Here is a 26,964-nt window from a genome sequence, read left to right on the forward strand (position 1 = left end):
AACTGATTGTGTTCAGTTTTAGAAAGTAGAAAATGTACTCACGCATGTTTTTTCAAAATGCATGTTATCCAAAGGCCTAACAGAAACAACATGCTTACTCCAACAGGTAGAGCAATGAAAATAATATCTTCTTTATCTTTAGAGGCAAAAAAAAAAAAAAACAAACCACAGATATTTATCATTTGTTCATGGATTCCCTTAAGAGAGCTAATTTTTAACATCCAAGTCACCCAATTAGCACAATTCTAAAGCACTCTGTCAAAACTAGCCAAAATTACTCAGACTACTGTATGGTACTCATTGTACAACGTGTCAAAAGATGGGTATTTTGAATCCAACAAGTCACAGTTACTGAGCCAGAAAAGCAGCTCATGATGAGACTTCTCAGGATCTCAGGCACAGGTGTATTGCATTTTAAAGTTTCCTTTATTAATAGAATCACACAATAATTCAGATTGGAGGGGACATCTGTAGGTGACCTCGTCCAACTTTGAAATTAGAATCACGTTGCTTAGGGCCATACCAAGCCAACCTTTGAAAGTCACCCAGGATGAATAGTCTACCACCCCTCTGGGCACCTGTTGTTCTAGAGTCACCCAAAACTGCCATATAGTGCCACTTCTACCTGTAACTGCAAATTAAATAGTAAATTCAATGCAGGAGATAGGTTTTAAATACACAAAAAATACTCTGACTGAAACATTGCACAGATTTCTAAGCTAGCTTCCAAGTACCTACCAGAGGTAGGTACTGACAGCAATAGAAACCAGACCTCAGCATAGTCTAACTTAGCTTGCATTTGAGTAGCAAACAAGCAGATGAATTTACAGGCAAAAAATAAATCAGCTTCAAGTCCCATGACAAATTTAAGGATAGCTCATGCAATTCTTTATATTTCAGTTTGGCCACCACTACAACAATTTATGTATGTATTGAAAACACTCTTCCAGAAGGAGAAATGAGGAAGTGTCTGAACTTCTGACCTGCAGCCATCAGACCAACCTCCTTGGTAAAATCTGGCTAAAACAAATAGTAAGAAATAGGAAAAGATACTTATACACACACACTGGCCACAACCTGTGCACTCATTTATTAGTTAAGCTTATATAGCCGAAGAGATGCAACGCAATGTACAGCTATTCTAAATCTAGTATCTCAGATGGAAATATCTGCTTTTTAGTAAGTGTTAGGCACCCCATCCCATAATTGACAGCATACAAACTGTTGGTCCCACAAACATCCATAGTATTTCACAGCTTTATTGACAGGAAAATAAAGATTTGGGGGTTTGACTTCTAATCTTGAGGTTTTAGTCTGTGAGATGATCAGTGAAATCGAGTTAAATTCAGCTAGTGTTGGTAATTCTTCCTTGTTTTGTTTAACACTAATTGAAAAAAAAAAAACAAACAAATGCCTAAACAAAAATATCCTACATTTCTTACTCCCAAACCTGTTTTTAAAATAGTAATAACTAACCTGGAATATTACTTACTGAATTTCAAAGTCTTGAAGGTTTTTGGCTCTCCACTGGTTCCACCAGCTTCATTGCTTGCCATGATATAGACAGTATATTGCGTATTAGCCTGTAAGGACTTCAGTCTGTATTGCAGAACATCAGAGTTCACTGTTTCATCTTTTTAGGCGAAGATTTATGTCAATAAACACAAGAAATAGTGTTGTATCAGGGAACTGCACACTTATTTAGCATCTTTTACAATGATAGATCTCAAAGTATTTTAAAGACAACTTGAAATACAAAGCAACCTTATCAATCCTTTGAGAGGGAAAACTTAAGTTATTAAACAGTGTTTATCAATGCTACTTAAAAGTTTAGGGCAAAAAAATAAACCATTATGTATTTACTTTTAAAAATAAATACACTTTTTTTTTTTTTGCTTATATTAAAGATAGACAAATTATGATCTCCTGTAGTTTATTTTATCATTGAAAACAGTGCTTTGAGAACTTTATTTCCCGGAACCTACACTTGGAAATTAAGAACTTAAAATAGTTTCGCAGCTCATGAAATTTAACTATATTTCTAGTACATGCAGTTAGACACTGATCATCCAAAAGGCTGCAATTGATCAGCACTGGGATATCACCCCAATAAAGTCAGAGGAAAGCCAAAATCAACAGGAATTTTTTTCCAAGTTTAAAAATGCTTTTCTGAATAGAACTCAACATTTCCAATACCTTCTCCATTACTGGAATTAGTATGGTGTGCTTCACTTTTAAATTTTTTTAAGCAGGGTATATAAAACATTCTATGTCTACAAACAGCATTAAAAGCGTGTTCATATTATGAAATTAAAGTCACTAAAATATTTTCTGGTGCATCAAGTCAAAGCCAACTCATGTCATCATTCAGTTCAGTCAAGAAACACTCAGGAAATAGATACACTGCAATATGCCCTGAGATTAAACCACCTGAGTTTCTCTTAAATCAAGAAGGGGAAAGTAAAGTTCTAGAGTTAAAAGGCCATCAGTGAAGTCACAAACTTGGCACAAACTCCATGTTCTATTTTTATCAAAAAGATGTGACCTCACAGAAGCCTCAAAAACCATCAGTATAGTAGGGTTTTGCCATTTAAATTGAACTCCTTTGAGTTGCTATTTAAAACTAATTTCCTAAAGAAACAAACCTGAACCCTTAAAATGGGCATAGTCTACTTTACGTTAGAAGTAATATGGAGATCTACGGCTCCATAACATGAGACTGCATGTCCTGAGGATGACCCCACAGAAAGCAGTCAGCATTAAATTACTCAGAAACCAACATGGCAGGAAAAATTGCATGTAGATGACTGAATCTCACAGAAATAATCAGCTTCCTCTTTCTAATTTAAAAATTACCAAGAATACTCTTGCCCTGGCTGCAAACTGGATATCCAGAAGCAACTGAAGATATCACAAGATTTCTAAGTTTGAGATCTTTTTAAAAAAAGATTTTGTTAGGTGTCTGCTAACAGTGATGTCTAAAACGAAGGAAAAAGAACCATTTCTGAAGCACTGAATGATACAACAGCATTCTTCATAAACTATACAGGAAGAACAAATTTAGGTCACCAAAACACTTCTCATAAAAGATTCTGCTGAGATTTAGGCTAGAGAAGTTCTGGATAGATAGGATTATACTGACACCTTGTATGGATGCTACTCTTGAGGTAGGAGATTAAGAATATGCTCAAAAAGTCATGCTGTCAGCCTCCACAGCAGAAAAACAGTACCAAGCACAGAAAATCAAGCACATTTGAAGAAATTAACCTAAAAACTATGTCCAAAGAAACTATTTCTTGGCAGCTTATTTTAGCTTCTTGGCTTTAATTTGCTATTTTGCTTTTATTATAAAACTGACTGTAAAAACATTTTTACCAGAAAATTTCCACCATACTGTTCCAGAAGCTGAGGGCTTGGGAAAGGAATCCTTCCAAGGACATGCACGGAACTTAGAAATTCACTGAATCCTCACAAGGTTCAAATTAATGAATCTGCACTAGATCTATGACTCTCCAATATATTTTAGCTCCACTTTAGCTCCTCTACTTCTGCCATTACTTTTTCTATTGGCTTCAGAGGTATGTCACAATGGAAGAGAGATTTGAAGATGGAAGGAGACTAGTACACATGTAAAAGGGGAAAACAGCAAGTATCTGACAAATAGAACTCTCTCATTTGGCATAATCCTGCAAATTTGATTTTTTTACTGTTAACAGAGAACAATCTGCAAAATGCCTCTCATATATCAGTTTCCATCCCGGTCTGGAAAGGGAAGAGGAACGATAGTGCTGCCATACACTGCCTATATTTATTACCTGGAGATCAATCAGATTTGCATCTGAGAAGCAGAAAGGACAATGTGGTCAACAGTCATGGCTGTACTACCATGGGTAGTACAAAACTAATAGTAAAAAAGATTAACTGAGAGCAAGCAGTGCTGTGCAAAATAAGTTCAGAACAAAGAAACTGAGCAAGAATACATGTGTAGTATTAAAGCAGGGACTATTGACTAGAATACCCCATCGTTTCAATTAAACCTAAAAAATTTTTTAATCATTATGTAAGCTGCATTTTAGTACCAGTATTTTCAGATATATTTATAACATACAATAACAAAGTGTGCAAATAACTATGAAAATAACTATCTTCAGACATCAGATTGTCATAACCCTGTTGAAAGCGTTAATGTTTCATCTATACTTACTCAATTCTTTTCCATCTTCAGGTTTATAAAATATTGTATAGTTACTGATAAATCCATTTCTTTTATCCTTTGAAATCTCCTTCCATTTTATTGTAACTTCATTTTTCCCTGGAATGCCTGTGTCAGCCACAGGTCCTTCTGATGGCTCTACACAGAAGTATTATAAATTAGAAAAAGTAGTAAAACAGTCTAAGTACCACAATGTTATCCATCTGTGTTATTTCACACATACCAGTAACATCGGGGCAACAAATGTAGAAGTAAATAAGTCATCTTAGTGCTCTGATACAGCCCTTAATTTTTCTCACCCTCTTTAATGTGCGATTTTTTCTGATTAATACTCCCCCTTATCTATTCTGGCATTTGCATAGTTCTCAATGTTACTGCATCCAAATACCTCAAGATCGTTAAAAGGCTCTATCCTCACAATATTAGAGAGAGATCAAGAGGTAAAACATCCTTATGCACTCACGGGGGAACTCCAGTGCAAGGTCACTGTGTATGCAGGATGTCTCTGGCTGAGCTGAGATTCAACTGGGGTCTCCAGCACACCCAGTCTTTGCCCATCACATTAGACAAAGTCTTTCTACTTATACAACACAAACTCATGTGCATTGCTCATAACTTTGAAGCAAGAGTTCTCTGTGCTTCAGTTTTAAAACGTGTGTCTTCCTTCCCATTCTGTGACAACCTTTAGTACGGTCACAGCTCCCTATAAATAGGAAAGCACTTGAAATGAAGTTGTAACTGTGCTAGTTAAGTCTTACTCAAACATACAATACTCCATTACCTCCTCCTAGTAATTAATGCTGTTTAGTAGTGCATTGTACTATGTGTGCATGCACACTTGCATAGACCTATATACGCACACACACAAGCTGACATTTGCACCTGAAATCTTAAAATTACCAGTAAACTACATTCTTACAGCTGGCTGTATAAATCACTGAATTCACATTGAACTTCTACAAATAAAGAAACCTTCCTCCCATCCCCACCCAAAACACTATTTCATCCACAGTTTCTATCCAATCGCAAACATCATGGCTTCTTACCATTTTTTATATGCAGGGCTGCAAACATTTTGTTACATTACAAAATTTAACAAAAAGCAAGCTTTTCAAACCATCCATTTCATTCTGTGAGTAGAATTTCCTCATGTATTAGGACTGGTAAGCACAGACAAGCATTAAAATCAAGTTTAATTATATATTGAAACAAGCTGTACCATTTAAGAGACACCCAGTTTAAAAAAACGTTTCATGTTTGTAGCTATACTCTAAGTGCTTTGTATACAGTAAGTAAACTTTACAACAAATGAGTGGATTCAAGCACCAACGTACCCATATTACAAGATTCAATTTTCTTTACTGAACAATTCAGTAGCTGATCTATGAACAGAATAACCCCAGTACCAGATTGCTCAAAGATAATACACACTGAGAGACAGACTACAACGCACCTTTCACAACATCATTAGTTTAAAATACGTACTTTTTTCTTGAACATAAGTTTGTACTGAATATGGAGCTGCTACTTTATATCCATAGACAGGGTACACTGAGATGTTATAGCATATAAATGGTTTAAAGTTTTCTGTAAAGGAAAAAAAGGAATATTTACATGCAATTCTCTATGTAAGATTAATACAATGAAAGCAGAATAAATCACAGTGTAGTTCTAAATATACAGTTACAGACCTCTATTTTCTTCAACTTTTTAGCAAGCACAATTTATATTTACTGCCTCGAATGCTCATTACTGCCCTTAATGCAATGAATTTTATGTAGTAGTATTCATACAAGCACTTGGTTTCTGACTCATTTTTCATGAGAAATACTTTGAATGAGTAATTATACTTCAGCCTTATACAGCTTCTCTATTACTCATCTCATGACAGTTTAAGGTTTTGGAGAAAGTTTTTATTTTCAAATAACCAGTATAAAATGATACTTTCAGGAATATTTGTAATTTCACATATCTTTAGGTTTACTGCTTTGCAGAAGAGAGTTTTGTCTCATGCAAACAGCTTCAAAGGCACAATGGAGCCCCAGCTCTTAACTCCACATTGATGTTCGAGTTATGCCAACTGCAGATCTGCTTCTAACCAGCTTGACTCAAAAGTACAATTGTACAAGTGAAATCTCTGCAGTAGAATTTTATATGTTTCAAGACATAGTTCAGGCTTCTGGAAACAAAGTTTTGAGCTCTGAACAATCCAGCAGCCAAATAATCAACAGGGTGCACGCCCTCCTTACAAGCAAGTCTCATCAACTCTTGGAGGACACATATGTGGCTTTACACCCTGCAGGATGAAACCAGTGTAAAGGGTTTCCTAGACCATTCCTCCTCAAGCTCTGCAGCTTGTTCAGCAAGAATAATGGCTATTGACAGATCCCTGCATTGTATCAGCTCTGCTGCTTTTTCAGTCTCTTACACCTCTTGCAACCCAGCAGAAGTTATGATGGCCCACATCGTCCTTAAAATAATTCCACAAAAGTATGCTAGAATCAAGCCTGAATAACAATGTCTGAATTTGCCTTGACATTTCTAATGTGACTTGTGCTTAGGGTAAACAAAGATCTCCTAATAATGCTGAGGAGGAAAGCTGTTTTTTTAAATACACTGAGAACAGCTGTAAATAGCATTTATTCCTCACAGAAAATTGCTGAAATAGTGCAATTTTCAGCAGACTCACCCATCTCAGTTCAATGTGTAATAAACTGCTCTTGAATTTTACTTCAAGCAGATTTTTGTTTAATTTGGTTTACTGTAGCACAGAAACAGTATTTAAATCACTCTTGTCTGAGCCAGTAAGACAAATTTCATGGGCAAGCTAGCTACATTCATCATTAACAAACCAAATGTTCCTTTTCACTTCAGAAAATACAGGGTACTTGTTTTCTGAAAACTTTGGAGATTCTTCTTCCTTGGTATAGCATTCAGAAAGATCCTTATATGAACAAGAACTGCTATCAAATTTGATAAATTTAATTTCACTAATGGAGAACCAAAGAGCTAATAATCCAAAATGCACTTATCACATACATTACATATATTATATTAAACATTTTCAATATTATTCCTGTGTTTGTAAAAAAAAAACCCAACAAAACAAAACAAAAAAAAACCCCAAACCAAAACCCAAATGTATGAAGAAAAGCAGATGCATCTCCTTAACTAAAGGTAATGTGGATGGGATATTCACATCAACATCAACATTCCCAGTTTTGCCTTTGCACATACCTCTTGAGCTCTGCACATTGTTTGGTTTTGAGTTGAAACTACACAGACATAGCCAAACTAAGAAAGATTACCTGTTAAAAAAATGTCAGCCTCTAAAACAAAAAAGTAAGCAGATCCTCACCTATTTGTCAGTGCATCATAAAGCCACTGAAACCCCCTAGAAATGCCTTAGGTCATAATACAAATGTGATTATATGATATTTAACATGCCAGATTGACCAATCACTCCGCTTGCTTATTTTAAAGTAGAATTCTCCTTCAAATCCCCTTTCAGGTTTCTTGCTCTCTAACACACATGAAGGCACATGACCTTTTCAAATCTTCAAATTCTTTTTTTTGGTTCTAGGTTTCTCTGCTTAAGTAGTGTATATCTGTCATAAGCCTCCCTGCTGGAAGATTCATGGCATAAGATCAAGCCACAGAAGTTCTTCAATATGAAAACTCTAGCCTAATCTTACATGGGACCAAACACCATCTTGCATGTTGCATGAAAATTTGAGTTAAAATTGCTATGAAATTACATGAAGAGATTTCAGTAAAGCATGTAATAATGCTGTTATTTTTTAAAATGGTCTGAAGAAAGCTGGATGAGTTCATTCTTGTTTGTTCTTTCCAGTTTACCTATAAATAAATATACATAAATACATATGTATCTGTACATTGTTACAGCTATAACTGATAAACAAACATACTTTTGTTAGTTTTCCAGTTTGTAGAATTTGATACATATTGCCATGATCTACTAAAAGGATCTGTCTCCAATTCCTCATACCACTCAACTACATATTCAGTTACTTCTGGTTCGGAGGCTATCCATTCCACAACCACTTCTTCATTTGTTGTAAAGGTCCTCACTGTTTCAATAATCTGAGAAGCTAAAAATTTAAACAGAAAATGTCAGCAATTCTACCTTCATAAAAACTGCAGCAAGAAAACAACTCAAGTATAGCAAGCTGAGATTGCTTCTTTAGAAGAGTACGGGACTTAGTCACAGTTAAAAAAAAGTTTAAAAAGTTGCTTTATACCTATGTTCACATGCATGTACTCAAAATACTTTAAAATGAAGCATGTAAGAATTGTTACAATGAAAATGGGCGGGGGGATTGAGGAGATGATACTCAAGGAGATTTATACATACAGAATCAAAGACCTCTCTTTTAGGATCCGAATTTTACAAACCAATTTACTATCAATTTTACAGGTAGCACAGATAAGCAAGTTTTGATTGAGATGACAAAGGCAATAGGAAAACAGTTAAATCAAGTCAGCAAGGTCATGAATGACAGTGAAGCAAAAGTGAACCATCAACCTGCAGAACAGAGGTAACAAAAATCTCAGTGAAAATCCAACCTGGCAAAGCAGAGGGAGAGAAGACCTGGTGAAGCAGAGGGAAAAGAGATTATATGTAGGGCAAAAAAAGCATGTCACAGCATGGAAAAATCAGAAGAACATGTACTGTGGGATACAGAAGGGGACAGAGAGGTAATCAGCAACCTTCAGGACAAGATAACATCATGTCTACATAACCAGTTTTCTGATTAGACTGGAATTTGACTGAGCAATTCCAGGGGGACAACTGCACTTATTTCATGAGCAACTGATGTAGAAGTGATTCAAGCGTGTCATATGCAACCTCTCTTCAGATCATAGGTAGGCAGCACCTTGTTGTAATACAAGGCTCACAGAAATATGAGAATTAAATGGAAGAGCCAAAGAACACAACTGTTGTGCTAGAGCCAACCAGCTCCCTGAACCTGGAAGTGGGTGGGATGGGGTACTTTGGGAATGCATATGAAATGAGAATAAACACAATGTTTCTCTCTCTGCTTCCATTGATGCATCTTAGGGACTAGTAAACACATCTTTGAATGTTGTTGTTAAATGCACTGTAATAATGCCCTGTGGTAACCAATTTTATGACCTAGTAGAGGGATGAGACAGAATTGCATGGGACTGTAAATTTATTTGGGAGGCCCAAGGTTAAAAAAACAAAACCAAAAAAACCTCAGAAAGTAATAAAATAGAAATTCTAATAAGACATCAGAAAGTGTTGATATCTTTAACAAATATATCACGAAACAAAAACCCCCAAAATAATAGTCTATAACAAAACATGATATATGATAGTAAAACAGACAACCAGATAATATTGTTCTAGTAAAAAGTAATGCACTACACAGCTTTGTACATAATACAGTTCTATATGTATAGAACTTAAACAGATGTCAGGAAGATAATTTTTTTGTTAATGAGAAAAACGTAACACAATATTGAGAAAACGTACTTTTTTCACCAGTGGATGGAATCCGCAAAATAGCTTCAGGAGAATTTCCAGCAGAGTTATAGGCAGTAATAGATATGTTATATGCCTCTTCATTTAAAAGTAAAATAATCTTCTCATCAGTAGAGCTGTTTGTCATTTTAAGTGCAGGATGGTTTTCCGGAAAATACTGTATTTTGTAACCTAGAATTCTCCCAGAAGGTGGAAAGCTGTTTAATGGCTATTAAAAAAAATATGCAGTAGTAAGTGTTTCACAGTGTTATTTGTATAATCAAAAGTATATACTTTATTAAAGAGTCCAAATCAAATTACAAAATGATTATACTATATTTAGAAAAGCAAGGTACTTTCTTCAAGTCCCATCTTCAGGACAGTTAGCTGCAACAATTTTATTGAAGGAAAGGTTCAAAAGTCAAATACTGAGATTTGAAACAAAGTTTCTGGTCGCTGTACTAGAAGATTAAAGTAAACTGAAACACAGCTTTAGTAAGCTGTATTATTTAAGAGCAGTTGTAAGGACTTTCAATCAGATTTTCCAGTGTTCTGTACACAATTAAACCCTTCCCTTCTGCACAGATTACAAAACTCTGTTTATCTACCATTCAGTAAACAAAAGCCTTTTCAATTCTGCTTTAGTTTAGTGAGGGTTTTTTCTGATGACAGTAAAACCCACTGGCAGTTATATGTCCTTGTGGTAGAGCATTTCACAACAGCCCTACAACACCAAAATACTTCAATGCAACATCAGCTGCAGGATACCAATATGATTACCAGTTCATAAAAAGAGTATATACCTTCCACATAAGATATACAGATCTACTTCCAGCTGAGTGTGAAGACTCAATTACCCTCCACAAATCCACTTTTTCTGAAGGAGCTGAAGACAAAAAAATATCTTTAAATTTGTTGTTACATTAAAAAGATAGTATAATATGGTAAAAACAATCAAAAGGTTTCAAAAATACAGTCTGAGACCAACTTATTAAAATGAAGTTTTCCTTTGTGTAACGTTGTGCCTTTTTTCCCTAATTAGTACAGCTTCTCTCTTTCCGTAAGTTTGTTTCTGCTTTCTTTTATTCGTTAAATTCTAGAGGAGATTTTCTAGTCTTGCTTTAAAACCTGGCAATTTAATTTCTCTACTTATAATTTGTTTCATTGGACACACTTGCTACACCACATTTCTGCCACTATCCTGCTTAACAATGTTCAGTCTCCATCTACACTCTTAATTTTTCCTCTCTTCACTGCTATTCACCCATTTTCTTCCTTAGCGCTATGTTGTTTGTATCACGTTTCAGATCTCCTCCACTCCTTGCTTGTTTTCCCTCTTCTGTATTTAAACAAAATACACGTGTTCTGTTTACACAACAGAATTCTAAATTCAACAGACTGATAATATGCTGAAAATACAGGTTTCCATTATTAAATCCTAATGCCCCAAAGTATAAACAAAGAAAAAAACTCACTAAATAGTTAGCCTACCTTTCTCTTCTGTGCTTGCTGTTTTCTCCCTACTCCACTCACTCCAGAATATTGACTCAACACTCCTACACTGAATGGCAACTGAATATTCTGTGGAGTCCCACAGAGCTGTGAGATTACAGGATCCTGTTTTCTCTGCAGAATTCTGTGGGACAGTGACGATTTCCTGAAAGTAAATACATAAACAAAAATTATTTGCTACAAAATTGCATGCAGACATATTACTTTAGTTTTCAAAAAACCACAAAGGATTCAGTTTTCATGTTTCCCACCTCACTCCTCATTTTTCTCTGTAGCATCTTCATTCTTCCTGTACAACTCCGGGGTTTGAAAAACTCGAGCCAAAATTATGTCTGTACTGACTGACCTGTGGCTTGAACTGTGTGCAGCTCACATGCAATTCTAGAGGAGCTGTGCTGGTGCAGGAGATGCTGGATGACTGATGGGAAGCCAGTATCACCAAAAAGTCCTGGATACAGCTCCATCTCACAGCAGAAGCATCCCTGGGGAAGCAGTGGTCATCTGCAACTTGTGAGCCAGCTGGGTACTTGTTTCTTCTCTTGGTTTTGTTTTCTGAGTTACAGCGTCTTCCAGCTCTTAGCCATATAATAGTGTGGTGGTAGACCACCCCCAAGATTATCAGCATATGATTAAAATGAAAAGACCAATGAAAACACAAAAAATTTTGGTACCAAAAGAAAAGAAGAACATGGAGCCTTTAAGTGGTGAATGAAGACAAGAGTATGAGAAATAACTGATGCAATATATTCTTGGAAAAGTAATGACAAAGTGAGTAATTTCCTTGTCTTAAAAGGAGCCCACTCACATCTCACTGATGGAAGTCAGAAGCTAGATTGTTGTTTCAAAACAAAAGGTGAAAGAAGACATGAAAACCAGGAATTGGAGTTGATGCATCAACTCAACTGGACTGACAATGGGAAGCAGAAGAAAACAACAGGAACTGTAGAAAGATGTAACCCTTCTCTTCCAAATTGCAAAAATTAATCCGTAACTAACAACTCTCGTCCTCTCAAATTTCGGATGACTGAAACAGAAAGACACTAAGATAAAAGTTAAAGCTAGCTAAATTCTTAGAAGGTCAGCAAAGGTAAGTTTTAGAATAAGGAAAATTCCCTCTTGGGAGCCAAATTAAAGTAGTAATGTCATGTAGATTTACAACAACGGGGCCAAAAACCCATGAAGAAATCCTTGTCTTCCACCAGCTGAACCTTCCAATGAAAAGTGAATCAAACTCTAACAATACAAAATGCAGACACCCACTCCTTTGAACACCATGAATGGGAAGTGCACTGCCTAATGAAACTGAAAATTTTAGTCCATTCTGATCTCAAGAAACTTGATGTCAAAAATAGAAAAACTGCTTCCATGAGAATGAATTCAGGGATCTACAAACCACTGCTAGGTGACAGACTTTTTAGCCAACATGCAATAAAAAGGGCTTCAAAAATATTATCAACCTCATGCAGAACCTGACATAGAATTGCAGACACCCCAGACTAGCTTTTAGTTACTTGCCAAAAGGCTGTTAACAATATTCAATTATAATTAGAAACTTAGCATATGCAAGTAGAAAAATAGGTCATCTGTTTTAACTCAGTAAAAACAGTTCACAGCAATTGTTTTAGATTATTTTGGTTAATTGTTTAGATTGCTTTGGTAGGAAGGCTTAAAAGGTCAAGAAAATACCTGTTGTGCTCAAAACTTTTTTTTTTTGTTTGTTTTGCATGTATGTGCTGACAGACAGAAAATAGCTCCTGTACCTAACTGATGGTTTGATGCTGTCTTTGTTGGCCACTGCCATTGGATTGGCTAGACAGACTATGAATAATGCCTGTCTAAGTTCCTACAGAACTAAACTCACTGGATTTTTGTCTTTACTGATCATGGCTACTATTTTTTTCTCTAGAATGTCTGTGGAAAAATGCAGGTAAGTTCTGAGGAAGAAAATGGATGTAGACCGTATTTGATAGTGAAAAAGTAAACTGGTGATTTCTTACGCAGGTGCTGACAAATAGACAAAATACATAATAATGCTGTTATTTCACAAAAATGTTAATGTTTTCAACATTTGGGAAGGATCTCATATGCATGTAATCATCACAAGGACAACTGTGTCTTGACTCCAAAGGGATAAACATCTTGAACAGGTCTTTTAAATAAGTTCAGTTTCTAATATCCCAGGTGGACCTGAGCCATCCTGCCCATCAGATCATCACAAATATTATATCCTGAATCCAACAACTAATATGTCATATCTACAGTAAAGATGCTTGCCATGAGAATGTGAGGAGGATGCTACTTAGAAACATATTTAGTATCAGGAACTTTTTTAAAGCTCTGAGGACTACTATTAGTTATCCCAACTAATTCTTCTCTGCCAGAATTACACATTTAATGTATAAAATGGTAAGGTCAAGGCAGACATCTCAGTTTGATGAACTTAAAAAGAAAAGCCAGGCAACCTGGCCCATTCTAAAATTTGGAAGAGGAAACACTAAGACTGCAAACAGAATTGCTTCCATAATGAGGAGCATTGGAATAGGCCATCTGAAAGAAGCAAAAGACTAAATACTGTTTTTTCTATAACAGTTCCATTTAAGTGTCAGAAAGGCAAACTCAGAAAAATAACTTCTCTTATTTTCCATTTTGTAAAATTTATACTTTAATTCACTTGAAAATTAATGTATCATGAGCCCATCTTAATCTGATTCAACTATTGTGGTTGGGAGTAAATGCTGTTTTCAACATCAGAATGCAACAGGAAAATAAAATATTTTGACTGACTGTGTGTGTAATCCCTTAGCCTTTTACAGAAATATATTCGGAAGTATAGTATGTACCAAAACAGACATTGACCAAAAGGAAGAGAACAATTAATCCCAGACAACAAAACAATGATCTTAAGATCATGCATACCTAATTATGCTCCACTAAAATAACAAGGTTTTAATCATTATTTCCAACTAGTTGTTGCCTTTTTTCTATTTAGCCTTTTATGACATGAAGAAATTAGTCACAAAGAAGCTAACATTCAGAAGAAAATTTATGTAGCTTACCGAAGAGTTTGAATACAAGTTTCTGTATTGAACCTGGCAAATTAAATCTTGTGAAGGGATAATCTTCTCAGGCATTTTCCAGGTTACTGTAAGCAACTGCTTTATACCAGTGATTTTTTTAACTGAAAGTATTTCAGGAGGTTCAAATTTCTCTAGAATGGAGAAACAAAAACAGTAACAGGGGAAAATGCTTTTATAAAAGTTCAGAACTGCTCCATCTATGTGCGTTCCAAGAAGTTTAATTATTATCCCAATAATGTACATCCTCTCAGGTATTCATGATGGTCTATTTTATAGACATAACTCTACAAATGGGAAGTTATCTGTAAGAGAGATTGTACACATAACTGATTTAATGCTGACAAACCTGCTCTCAAACAGATGTGCAGATTTCTTTCATCTGTATCAGCACTGAAGAATACTCCTCAGAGACAACAGCAGGGAAAAGAAACGAAGCGGAGCTGGGATGCCAAAGTCAAGTCCAAACTGCAGATGAGGGAAGAATTCAGTTGAAAAGGATTTGAGTGGGAAAGAAGTGTGAAGGAGGTGATGGGAAAAGAATGGATTAGCACTGAGAAAAGAGATGGCTGGTACAGAGGATGTGGAAAGTAATGAGGAGCCACAGCAGGTCTGAACACAGCGAGTAAAGGAACGTATGGCTGGAGAGCTCATGGAATGCTGCAGCAAATCAACAAACCTTTTAACTGAGTATTTTAACTACACCAAACGAACAGAGGAAAATGCAGCACAGCGCAGAGGGAGAAGAGATAGACAAAATATTATTGTTGCTCCTGGGAATCACAGAACAGGTGTTTTTTTAACATTCCTAACCAGAAAGTAGAATAGCAGAGTAAATGATGGGTAGACCTGGCTGGAGAAATGATAATATCGCTATTCATTTACAGCTAGATATTGCACTGACATCTAGTACCACTCAAAAATAGAAAATTACAGTCTGAGTACAACTTAGTTTCAGAAAAGTTTTAGTATATGGCCTTTACTTGTTAGTAATTAAAAACTTAGTAATTTATAATGGATATGTTAGACATTAGCTTAAAAAAAATATTGTTGTAGTTAGACATTTCATAGTATAAATACAGCACATTATAATTTTTCACCACCTCTTGCTAAGACCAAGAAATTGCTGAAAATTGCTGCTGCACCACCAACCAGTTTGAAGAATTTTACCTGGAAACACCATCAGTTAAAACACAACAAGAGAATTGGAAGCATCCAAATTTTGATGAAAAAAATTGGGAAGTATGAAACATATTATTAAAGCCTAAATGTAATGTCAGAGACATCATAATTTTAGCTAACAATTAAAATTGGATGGCATTTCAAAACTGAGACCAATTTAAAACCAAATGAAACCCAAATAATAGTTTCAAAACTATTATATTGAAAAATTATTTTTTTATTTTCTTCTATGTAAACCAACTTTGATCACACAACTGGTTTCAGAGTTCTCTAACCTCTATGCTACAGGGAAGTCAAAAGAATTGGGGACGGTACAGTCAGCTCAACATACACTGCTTTATCTTTAACTCTTTTTTTTTTTTTTTAATTACCTATTTTTTCCATAGGTATAGGAACACAATCTGATGAGGCTTCACCCAAAACATTTTCAGCTTTCACCTGAAAACAAAAAGAACTACTAAATGGAGTATCTGGATAGACAAATGAGCATGACTCCGTTTTGTTTTGGCAGGACCGCACTGTATTTGTAAGAGTCACCCCTCCTTCTGTCATCCTAAAAAATAAAAGAGAAAAATTAAAGGAGTTAGAAATTAGAGGATTTTCTTAGAATAACTCTAACTGATTATTACTATTTAATTATTATTTATGTGTTTTTGAGGTTGCAGGCCACTTTTACCAGTGAATATCTCCTTCGATGATATGTTAGTGCAAACAAATACTCTTTCCTAATTGCTCCGCTCCTGCAAATGCATATAAGTAGCCTACACAGACTCAATTAGTTTTAATTGCAATTAGTAAGACAACTTTCCAGGAGCAGTAAGGAAGAGTAAGAATGCCTTAATGGGGGATCCACATGCTATTATTTTAGATTTAAATCTCAAAGAGAAGTGAAATCATGTAACTCCATGCAAGACCTCCTTTAAAAATATAGGTAAGATAGAGCTAGTAACACATGCCACATGGAACTATGTAATAACAAGCTTTTATTCATCTTTTAAATACAGAAAAAAGAAAAGCCAAACTGTACCACTGCCAAGCTATTAAAAGGTAATAGAATTTGTCAGATTTTTCTGGAAAGAAAACACTGATAACATGCTGTCTTCATAGCATATACTTTCATTATAAGTAGTGCAGGATGCAAAGCTAACAACATTTGTTTCATGTTACCGATCCACAGAGAAATTTTTCAACAAATAAAAACTCATATATGGGGCCTGTATTCCATATTATGCAGTAAGCACATCATTCATGTAACTCAGAAAATAGTTTGAGGCTGGTACTTCAAGAACCTTTTTTAAGCTACTGTAAGCCTGCACTGCTCCAAAAGGAAGCAGTCCTACCTTCCCTAACACGCATAGCTGTTTGTTTCCATCCACAGCTCTCTGCCCCCTTGTACCAGTGCTTTTGTAGTCATATGGTAAACTCAGCTGGGGAGTTATCTGGATTAAAATTAACGGTTAGATTTTACTCGAAATAGTTCTGCAAGCCAATTCACTGTGTGGTTAAAGAAGAATTTGTGCTGGTACAGGAAGAAACAATATTGAAACTTACTTTCAATGGCTGTTCTAGTTTATGGTTTCACAAACTCAGCTAAGTTATGAACTGTAGAAACACTAGAAGGAGTAACAAAGTTCCACCTAATGAAGATGGAAGCCTAAAATGTCAAGCCTAAAACAGAGATAAAACTAAAGATGTTTTCCTGCCCTACCATTTAAATAAAAAAGATACCATACGCTAGCATAACTTACAATATGAAAATGTCTCCTTTGGAGTCTGAATGCCTTCCAGTTCTCAACAATAATTTTAGGCATTTTTGAAAACTCTTCATGAAATCATACTACCTAGAGTCTTGATTAGACAGAAAAAGAGCACTACAAGCAGCTCTGTTATGAAGAACAGATTGACAAGTATATTTGGGACAAAATCTGTGCTATCACCTTCAAAATTGTATCTGAGATCTGCCTTGGAACAGCGCTGATTTCACCATTTTCACAGTCACTTATGAAAAAGTAAGCTTCTAAACAATATTTGAAGTTTAATGGAAACTGAAACTATCAAGTATTTATGCTTCTATAATGGGGTCACAAAAACACGAGAAAGCATGAGACTACATAATTTGTATTTGTAAATACAAATCCCAGATGCGAGCAATCCAAAAAGGACAACTAACTCTGGATTCTTTCACTGAAATCTTATGACTCCAAAGGTCCCTAGGTTAAATGCTACTGGTGTCAAGCAGAGTAACAGGGGCTTTACTAGTTTTAAATGGGAACTGTTTAAAGTAGAGGAGGAAGTAATCTTTTTTTACCCATCCAAAATAACGATAATTAGTTACACAGAAAGTTACTGGGTAACATTCCCACAAAGTGCCTCCATTCTCCATTTGTACCTAGGCTTACTCAGCTTTTCATCTAATTAGTAATGTTACTTCAAGGAAACAAGTGAATATCAATTCTGATGTAAACATTTGTCTACTGAATATTGGGTTGAGAATGCTAATTTCATTTATGCAGCATACTAAAGAGGTATCAGATTTTAACTTTTTTCAAGAGTTATCAACCCCCAATTAATTGAATTTACTGAGGAAATGCCATGACTCTGAACTCCACAATGTTTCCAGGTTTTCTTTAAAGAGAAGTCAGGATATGAGGGGAAGGGAGCTGGTGGTCTCTCCCCAGCAACCCAATTCCCAATACATCCTATACTTACATTTTTCGGTAAAGAGTATAGTTTGTCATAAGATGTGTTTCTCTTCCTGAAGTCCAGGTGCAGGTAAGTTTAGCATCAAAGTAATAAATGCAGGAAATATTTCCTGGCGTTTCTGGTGGAACTACAATGACAAAGGTTAAAAAAAAAAAAAAAAAAAAAAGCCCAGTAAAAATACGTAAGTCTAATGTACAAGTGATTTTGTTGGGCCAAAAAGCAGATTATGGCAACTTCACTAAGTGTCTTGCATAGCACTTCCTTTTATAATTTCTTACTGCCCTCCAAAATCCTCACAAAGCCAAAATCAAAACCAGTCTTTCTTCCCCTGGGGAGACAGGGAGATTTTCTCCAACTGTTTCTCAGAAGTACTTAACTAAGTGGACCTGAAGGTATTTTTGCAGTAACTCATTAACTATCTTATATGAAACCACTACACACATTTCCTGAACCTCTAAGTACACCCTCTGCAACACGCCTATAGCTCAAGGCCAGTCCAGAGAGTAAGAGGAAAACAAAGAAACAGCACAAAAGTTCAGGAAAAGGCATTCTTTGAAAGATAAAACTCCCCTTACTTCCTTCCCAGAATGTCTAACCACATACCCTATGAAAACCTCTAATCTGAGGAGCCTGCACAACCTTAACATGCAGAAGACAGCTTCCTGGGAAATGTATCTATATGACCTTGAAGAGATAGCTAATTTTGAACTCTATCTTATAAGCAAGATAGGGCAAAGGAAACCATCCTCTGCAATCTCTATAGTCTGAAGTCATCCATAAATACGTAACACCCTCAAAGACTTTGTTAAAGCCAGACTTCTTCAGTTGATAGAAGAAATTGGAGTTGAAAGGAAGAGAATTGCACACAGTGAAATAAATTGGTTGAAAAAGCCCTCTCCCCAAAACAGTACTTTTCTGTCCCACCTAATATAACACTGGAAAGATCCTTGTTTTATTTACAAGCTTACAGCACACTAAACTTTGCAGACAGGCAATACCTTCTGCTGGTTTTTATTCCACAGATGTATTTTTCTGCATTTATTGCTTCTTTATTAGAATGGGACCCCCAGGCATACGTTAGTACAATCTGGACTTAATCTGTTCAATAAATTAGAGAATCTGTATACATATTTATCCTGTAACCTTCTCCATATGAGACTGTAATTATAATTTCTTTGGAACAGAGGTTCTCCCTGGAGAAAGCTAAAGTTGGCTAGGCTACACAAAAGACATTAACCAAAGGAACAGACCCAGTACCCTCTGAACTCAACAGAAAACCTCCACTCACTTCATCTGCCCAAAAGTCAGGGTCAGAGAGGTTATGGACCAGTGTCAGTAAGGAATGCCTGCAATTTCATGCTTCATTTTCAGAAAAAAAAGGAGCTAGAGGTGTCTTACAATGCCACAAGCTAAAAAAAAAAAAAGTAGTTGTTTTAAAAGTAAAATTTTTACATTAAGTTATTTAATAATGTTAAAATTAATTTTTCTGCATTTCTACTTACAGCCAGTTTTAACTTCAGTGTGAACCAAAAGTTGTTCCTTGCCCAAGTACTTAGTGAAACATTTCACATGAGCTTTGCTGTAAGTGAAATTATGGATGGTTATACTAGATACAGTCTCATTCACAATGTCATAGTTTTCCCAAGGAACTAATTCATGATTCAATTTCCAGATGATGTGGCTTGCATTTCTGTGAGGTGTGTAGCGTTTTCCAAGAACACAAAACAGTTTCAGGGTGGATCCTCTTTCAATTTCAGGAGATGAAGGAAAAATGTCAGCATCTCTGATAGAGTTGTCATCTAAAAACAAAATCAAAGATATCACATAACCTAATTCCTTTTAAAATACCAGTGGAAAAATGATAACTTATTTTCTTGTCTACAGATCATTTAATTAGATTTTTTTCATATGGAGTTGAAATAAACTGCTGAGTTAGTCACTCAAATCAGATATTGCTGTCTGGAAACTCAGTTCACATTAATTACTGTATTACCATAGGTATTATGTAAGAATGATGTTTCTATACTTTCCCAGAAAAAATGGAGAAATTTCAATTCAAATGTTTTTAATAGCTGAAAATGAAGAAAAGAGACTGTCTTTTAAATCTGTTTTTAAAAAAATATTCCTATATGTAAAAGATATACATACCATTTAGATGTTATTACTAATACCTATATCAGAAAATACATCAAACTGCTAAGTTTAAAATTTACAACTAAGCTGCAATATATTTCAGTATCTCAGTAGTACTTTCACCCCTCATAGAATTTATATTCCCAGATACAGTGCAGGAATTGTATACAAAATGCATGTAAAAGGGAAACACAGCAGAAGGCTGAATGAATGAATTCAGCAACTAAGTTATCAAACAGTGCAAGAATCGCCCAGTAGAGTCCTGCAAGGAGCTAGCTATTTACTTTTTTGCTGCTTATTTCTTGAAGACAAACTCCATAAATAAATCTGTTAAATAAAACAAAAATACCCCGAACTTTTACCGATAGAATTTCTTTGCTAGAATGTAGGTATGAAAGGGAATCAAATATTAAACTTTCTTCCTTGTTTTCTGGTAATTCTCTCCTTTTTGGGTGTATTAACTGTAAATTGCTTTCTATGTTTCTTTTTGTGACCTTTTTGTTTCAAAGTAATTTATGTTTCAAAGTCATACTAATGGCTACTTTACACTCTACTGCACAAATTTTACTGTATATCAGTTGTAACCAATTACCTGCACTGTTTCATGTATTGTTCAAGCTTCTACAAACATATGCACCCCTCTTCCATGTAATCCCCGAACAATTTAAGACACAAATACCATTATATAACAAATTACTGTTGTGTGCTAAGTTGTCTGTGATAAATTGCACATGAACTTTCAATTATTGTCACAAAGTCATTATCTCTGTCCTTATTCTAACCTATACTATTCAACTTAACCAGTTTAAAGTGGCACTGTTGTCACAAGCATTTTTAATCCTCAACCACTCATTCACTGCTGTTATCCCCCTTTGCATGTCAGAAGTGCCTGAGTAGTGAACCAAAAGGAAACCAATACATATGAAAAATAAAAGTTTGGCAAAAAATAACATTGTCCTCCATCCAGATCAGATTCCTCACCACTTCACGACTAGCCACACAAACATGCACTCTAGTGGAAGAAGAGGGAGATGAGAGGTGGATGGAGTGCAGAACTACCCGCTCTTCCAACTGCAGTGGTTACCTGTGCTAGCTTAAACTGACTGTGGAACTACCACATTAAAAAAAAAAAAAAAAAAAAAAAAAAATCAATAGTCACACATTGTCAGGTGACTTTTAAAAATAGGAATGAGAGCATTAGTAGGCATTGCATGAATCTCTGAATAGGTAATATTTGACTTAAAACAGTCCAAAACCAGTAGACATTAACTGCATTTTAAGTGTTCATGTTACATAAACATCAGTTTGTACCATCAGCAGCAGATCTCCAAAGTTACCAGCATTCACAATCCAACAAGAACTGAACTCTGATATGACTTCCAGATAGATTCCCCTTCTATACGCTGTGCAACAGGGGAACAGTAAGTTTTAAAATACCTTTTTTTTTTTTTTTTAATACTTTAAATACAAAAGAAAACAAATCCAGGCTATGATGATGACAATTAACATTCCACAAGAGGACATCAAGAGTGCCATAAATTTTTCTCTCTATACTGTACACTAGTTAGTCAATCACCTACTAACTTCTATTTTTAAAATACATTTTCTTCATTTTCAAGACTCTTTGAAATTTCATTTGGAGAAGGTCACCTTTTGGAAAACTTTCTTATGGCAAGACAGGTGCTAATAATCAAGAAACATACCTGCTATACAGCTGCAAAGCAGGACAAACATCCAAATCAAACAGTTGAACATTTCTTTTTCACTATCTGGGCAGGAAATGCTGTCATAAAATAAAAATAACAATAATATAGTTCAAGTAAAGACGCCCCTGTAATACTTTGTAAGCATTTGTATAAGAGTTAATAATGCTATTCAGCATTTCCCACTAGCATTCAAGTTAAGTATTGCTTTGTCCAAGTGTTACTTTCCTGCATGATGGGAGAAATTTGATGCAGTCTTCCTAAGATAAGTGTATACTTTTCCTATAAAGAAGAGAGAGGTAAGTGCACCTAAAATCCTTCTGAGGGCAATCCAATCCACCTAAGCAATTTACTTTCCAAGGACCGTGTAAAGAATTGGTAAGAAATATATCTACATCCACTTGAAATCCAGCCTGCCTAGCCCTATCTTGTGAGCAGATTCACCAAGCAGAGTGAATTCCTTTGAAAAGGAAGGCTGTTGCAGGAGAACGAATGATCCCGCATCTCTTGTGCATCACCACCTAATAAAACAATTGTTCAGGAAGCAGGCAACAGTCCCAGATCATCATCCACCTGAAAGAGGGTGAATTCACACGGTTTTCATCCCAGCTAAGTGTCCCAGACACCACATCTGAAGACACTCTGCAAAGCATCTGGCTCATGTTCTACCTGGTGTCCACCAGGACCCCCACGGCCTTTTCTGCCAAGCTGCCTTCCAGCTGGCCAGCCCTCTGTCTGTACTGGTGGCTGGGGTTGTTCTTCCCCAGGTGCAGGACTTTGCTCTTCTCCTTGTTGAACCGCATGAGGTTCCTGGCAGCCCTTTTCTCCAGCTTGTCGAGGTCCCTCTGGATTGCAGCACGACCCTCTGGCATATCAGCTACTCCTCCTAGTTTTGTGTCATCAGCAAACTTGCTGGGGGTATGCTCTGCCCCATCACCCAGATCATTAATGAAGATGACTGGACCCAGTATTGACCCCTGGGGTACATCACTAGTCACTGGCCTCCAGCTAGACTTTGTGCTACTGACCATCAGCCTCTGGGCCCATTTGTTCTGTCAGTTTTCAGTCCACTTCACTGTCTGCTCATCCAGCCCAAGCTTCATCAGCTTGCTGGTAAAGCGGCCCAACTCCTACATCAAGGGCAGAGTATGTTGCAACCCAGACTACACCTTTGGCTAGTAAGTAGGAGATCCGCCTGTAGAAAACAGAGGTTTCAGACCCCCTTCAGCAGATGAAAGCGTAGGGCCCGATATTCCTACTTACTGGACAAGTGGCTCTAGCTACTATGTTCATAAGCAAAAGGTGGGTATTACTATTGCTGCAGTTAGTTAGGGTCTCTGTTTCGCATTAGGTTTTCAGGTTTATCTGAGGAGTTGCTGGAATTCCAGCTCTCCAAGCAAACCTATATCTCAGGAGTGGTCCAGGTGGGAGGCAAGTGCTCTCTCCCTAGAACAGGTACACCAGCAGCTTTCAGACCAAAGAAGGCATCTCCTCCTCCCACAGGTTCGGGCAATGCTAGGAAGCAGGTGTGCACCAGGTCACTGTATGGGACAGAGATCTATAGGTGGGATATAGGCAGAAGGGGTTCTGCCCTATGTTATGGTCCCTTCCACAAAAACTTCTTGGTTTCGCTACAAAATAAAGTTTTACAGTAATCTAGAAGAGAAAACCATAGTAAAAAAAAAAAATGCTTTTTGTGTTCAGTTTCTGCCAGAACTATTCTTAAGCATTATTTTCAGTCTGTCTCAGGAAGCATTTATAAATTTTGAGGCTGTGGCAGTGCAAAACAGGACAAAAAAATGAAAAGGGCACATGGGGTAAGAAGAGAAATGAGGGAGGCATTTGCCCAGTGACACACTCCTAAAATACAGCTGTAGCAAGATGTGTATCAACAAGAAACAAAGCAATTACAAAAAGAGAATCTATTACTACTTTCATTACCTAGGGTGTAAGTTCTTGTTCTCAAAGCAGTAAAGACAAATTACACTACTGATGGCAATAAAACCAAAGAACCTTAAGCAATTGTTCCATGTATTTGGCACCAGTAGGTACAGAACTAAAAATAGATGGAGATGTAGAAATATTTAGATAGTTATTTTTAAATTTTAGAGTTAACATAGTCCATAGCAATGTTGATGAGATACTGGAAGTTCTACTCTGTTAAAGGTAAGAATGTATTTTGTAAGCACTAAAGTGTGTGTTTATTCTTACTATATTTTTTAAAGTTTAAGAAGGATACCAATGTAAAAAAATCAGTCCCAAAGTCATGGCTACAGGAAAACTACATTCCATTCAAAAATAAAGAAAAATCATAATGATGACTCTAAAAAAGGCTTTGCCAACTTCATAGGGCCACACACCAATGACTGCTATACAGCTGTGGTAAACAGTGGTACTGGTAGTCAGTACTTCATCAGCTAGGAGACTAGTAGTTGCAGCAAACCAACATGCTTCAAAGATTATTATTATTAACATCAACAAAACCAAGCAAAATAACCAAGAGCACTACAAGATGATATGCCCAATCAAAACTACCTGACAGAGGAAGGAGGAATGGTAAGCCAAAGACAAATCAAGTTACAGATGCTACAAGGGCATAAGTATTTTTTTTATAAACTTTAAAAAGTAAATAATTTTGTTAGTCAAATAAAATGTTTTTGCAACAGCTCTACAAATTTGGCTTTAATCTTGGGGGATATACTTGTTCACGAGAACACCAAATCCTCCACGTGGCATGTGAAGATAAGCATACATATAATTGTTTACAGAAAAGAGCTTAAGGCACTTGATATAAATAATAAGGCTCTATTCTTTCTTTTCTGTAGACTTAACTGCTAGCAACATGTAATAAAAGCTCACTGTGTATTCTGTATTGTAAAGAAATAAAAACTTGAAATAAAACCAATAGTTCAAAACACAGGCTTTCCACTTACCTGCATCAACCATTCCATATTATGGCTGTGACTAATTAAAGAATTTCCCTTAGTGATTGACTTCTTCCTTAGATTCACTAAACATAACTACACAGTAACAAAGAACAGTAAAAGCTGCCTTAAGATTAGATAACAGTATGTAAAGAAACAACTGCTTCCCGATCATATAGGCAGCAGCACCATGTCAAATATATGCAACTATAAAAGAATTGAGCAAAAAGAGAGAAAAGCAGTGTCACCACAGAGCAGCTGTCAATACTGAACTTGATTACACTGCTCTAAGTGAAAAGGGCTAATAGGTTTTCCTACTTTGTGGACTACCCAGAGAGGAAAAGAAAAAAAAAAAAATCAGCTAATACCAAGACCAAAATGAAGATGATGGTTCTCCCCAGGCAGGACATGCAAAGTCCCTTCCAGCCTAGGAAAGAATCAATTTACAAAATGTTTCTAATGAAATTAACAGTCCATTTCAATAGAAGATCTGGCGCAAAAAAACCAACCATGAGTTGACATGGACACTGACTTTATCTGGGAGCAGCTACCCTTCTTTTAGAAATTAAATTATTTTGTAGGTCTTTGCTGAGAATTTGTAAGAAAAATGAAAAGACAGTATGAGTGGAACCATGGCCTTGGTTAAAGCATAAAACGCTTCAAAGGGTGCAAAAACTCTAGCAGGGAGATGAAGAACAATCTGCTAGATAAAGAAGAAAAAAAGAAAAAAGGAAAAAAACTATTACATTTATCAAACGCTTCCCACTGTCTTTGCTTACAACTTGGCAAAGCTCTAAAGGTTTCTGCTGATATTCTACATATGGTGGTTCACTGTTTTTGAGGGGACACGAGACAGAAGAGGCTGCATTTCAGCCAAAATAGTTCAGCTATTTCCAAGAATAAGGAAAACATTTTTTTTATCATATTCCTTTGACTAGTTCCAGCAATCCCACACTTTTTTAGGAAGGAATTGGAATTGAAAATCATTGGGAAATCATAAAAACATTTTTTAATTATGCTTGTGCCAAGAATACCACATACCACCACATATTCCACCACAGTGGAGTACAGTGCTAAAAGATGAGGCATGGCAAATCTGGCCCTGATGACAAGTTACAAGCCTTTGAAAAATTCTAGTTCTACACGCTCACCAGAAAGCTTAAACAAAGATTGCATCCACACTCAGTGAGCGGTCCTCATCCTGTACCCATACCTACCTTTTCCCCCTCTCCTAGTGCTCTTCTAGTGCTCATCACACAGTAAGTCACGTCCACTTGCTAAAATAGCAGAAAACTAAGCAAAAAATGTATTTGTGCTGCATTAGCAAATGTAAGCAACTTGCTACATGATTTGACAGGCATCTGAGTTGGTGAAATAGAGAACTGGGGAGAGAGACCTCCATGACACTTCTTCCCAGCTGTGAGCTGTTGATTTGGTTCAGTCCTGATGCTATGCTGTACCTCCTTCCACTTTCTCCAGTATCAATTAGCAGCCAGTTATTTGACATGCCAGCTGCTAGTTACTACATGTCAGAGACCAGGGTAGTGACTCAGCAGGTTACAACACTACTCATGTCTTACGTGGTTGTCACTATACTGATCGTGACTAAATAGCTCTTTGGCTGTTTACTTAAGAGATCACATATGTAAAGGTGGTGAAAGAACATGCCTCGGTAAAAGTCACATCATAAATTCAGAAGTGCTTCACTTAAAGATACCTATAAAAGCCGAATTCTGATGACTAAACAAAGAGCATGAACAGAACAGTCTTCCTCAACTATTTAAAAAACTGATTCACCAAAGCCAGATTTCTTGCAGGAAGTGGCAATCTCGATGAAGGTCTCATTAAATACATAAAAAATTGTGTAACATAGTTGATGAAACAAGGCTTTCTCAATAACAAAACCTCTGGTTTTCCATTTTAATTCTGAAATTCAAGTTGCTTGGAAGAGCTATGGTTTAAAAGTTTAAAGGAGTCAGAGGAACAATTACCTAAAGTAACTTTTCCCCAT

At 36.2% G+C, this 26,964-nt stretch overlaps 1 protein-coding gene across 3 annotated transcripts in view; it reads right to left on the minus strand.

Annotated features, from left to right (window-relative positions):
• Positions 1-26,964, minus strand: part of IL31RA (interleukin 31 receptor A) — a 47,527-nt gene that overhangs the window by 15,382 nt on the left and 5,181 nt on the right. For 2 of the 3 annotated variants that reach the window (XR_008233742.1, XM_052778656.1), the window contains exons 2-14: positions 22,030-22,109; positions 19,696-19,992; positions 18,200-18,320; positions 15,862-16,043; positions 14,291-14,442; positions 11,214-11,379; positions 10,526-10,608; positions 9,735-9,951; positions 8,143-8,325; positions 5,699-5,800; positions 4,205-4,351; positions 1,493-1,633; positions 43-136 (exon numbers count right to left, since the gene is read on the minus strand). Coding sequence is in view for 2 of the 3 variants with exons in the window: in XM_052778656.1 (XP_052634616.1) it covers positions 43-136; positions 1,493-1,633; positions 4,205-4,351; positions 5,699-5,800; positions 8,143-8,325; positions 9,735-9,951; positions 10,526-10,608; positions 11,214-11,379; positions 14,291-14,442; positions 15,862-16,043; positions 18,200-18,320; positions 19,696-19,992; positions 22,030-22,081 (1,937 nt within the window). In the remaining variant the exon portion in view is untranslated. Of the gene's footprint in view, positions 1-42; positions 137-1,492; positions 1,634-4,204; positions 4,352-5,698; positions 5,801-8,142; positions 8,326-9,734; positions 9,952-10,525; positions 10,609-11,213; positions 11,380-14,290; positions 14,443-15,861; positions 16,044-18,199; positions 18,321-19,695; positions 19,993-22,029; positions 22,110-26,170; positions 26,419-26,964 lie in introns of those variants that run through there. The other variant, XM_052778657.1, reaches the window with a different exon arrangement.

The sequence above is a fragment of the Harpia harpyja genome, chromosome Z (genome assembly GCF_026419915.1).
Source record: "Harpia harpyja isolate bHarHar1 chromosome Z, bHarHar1 primary haplotype, whole genome shotgun sequence".
NCBI classification, from domain to species: Eukaryota; Metazoa; Chordata; class Aves; order Accipitriformes; family Accipitridae; genus Harpia; species Harpia harpyja.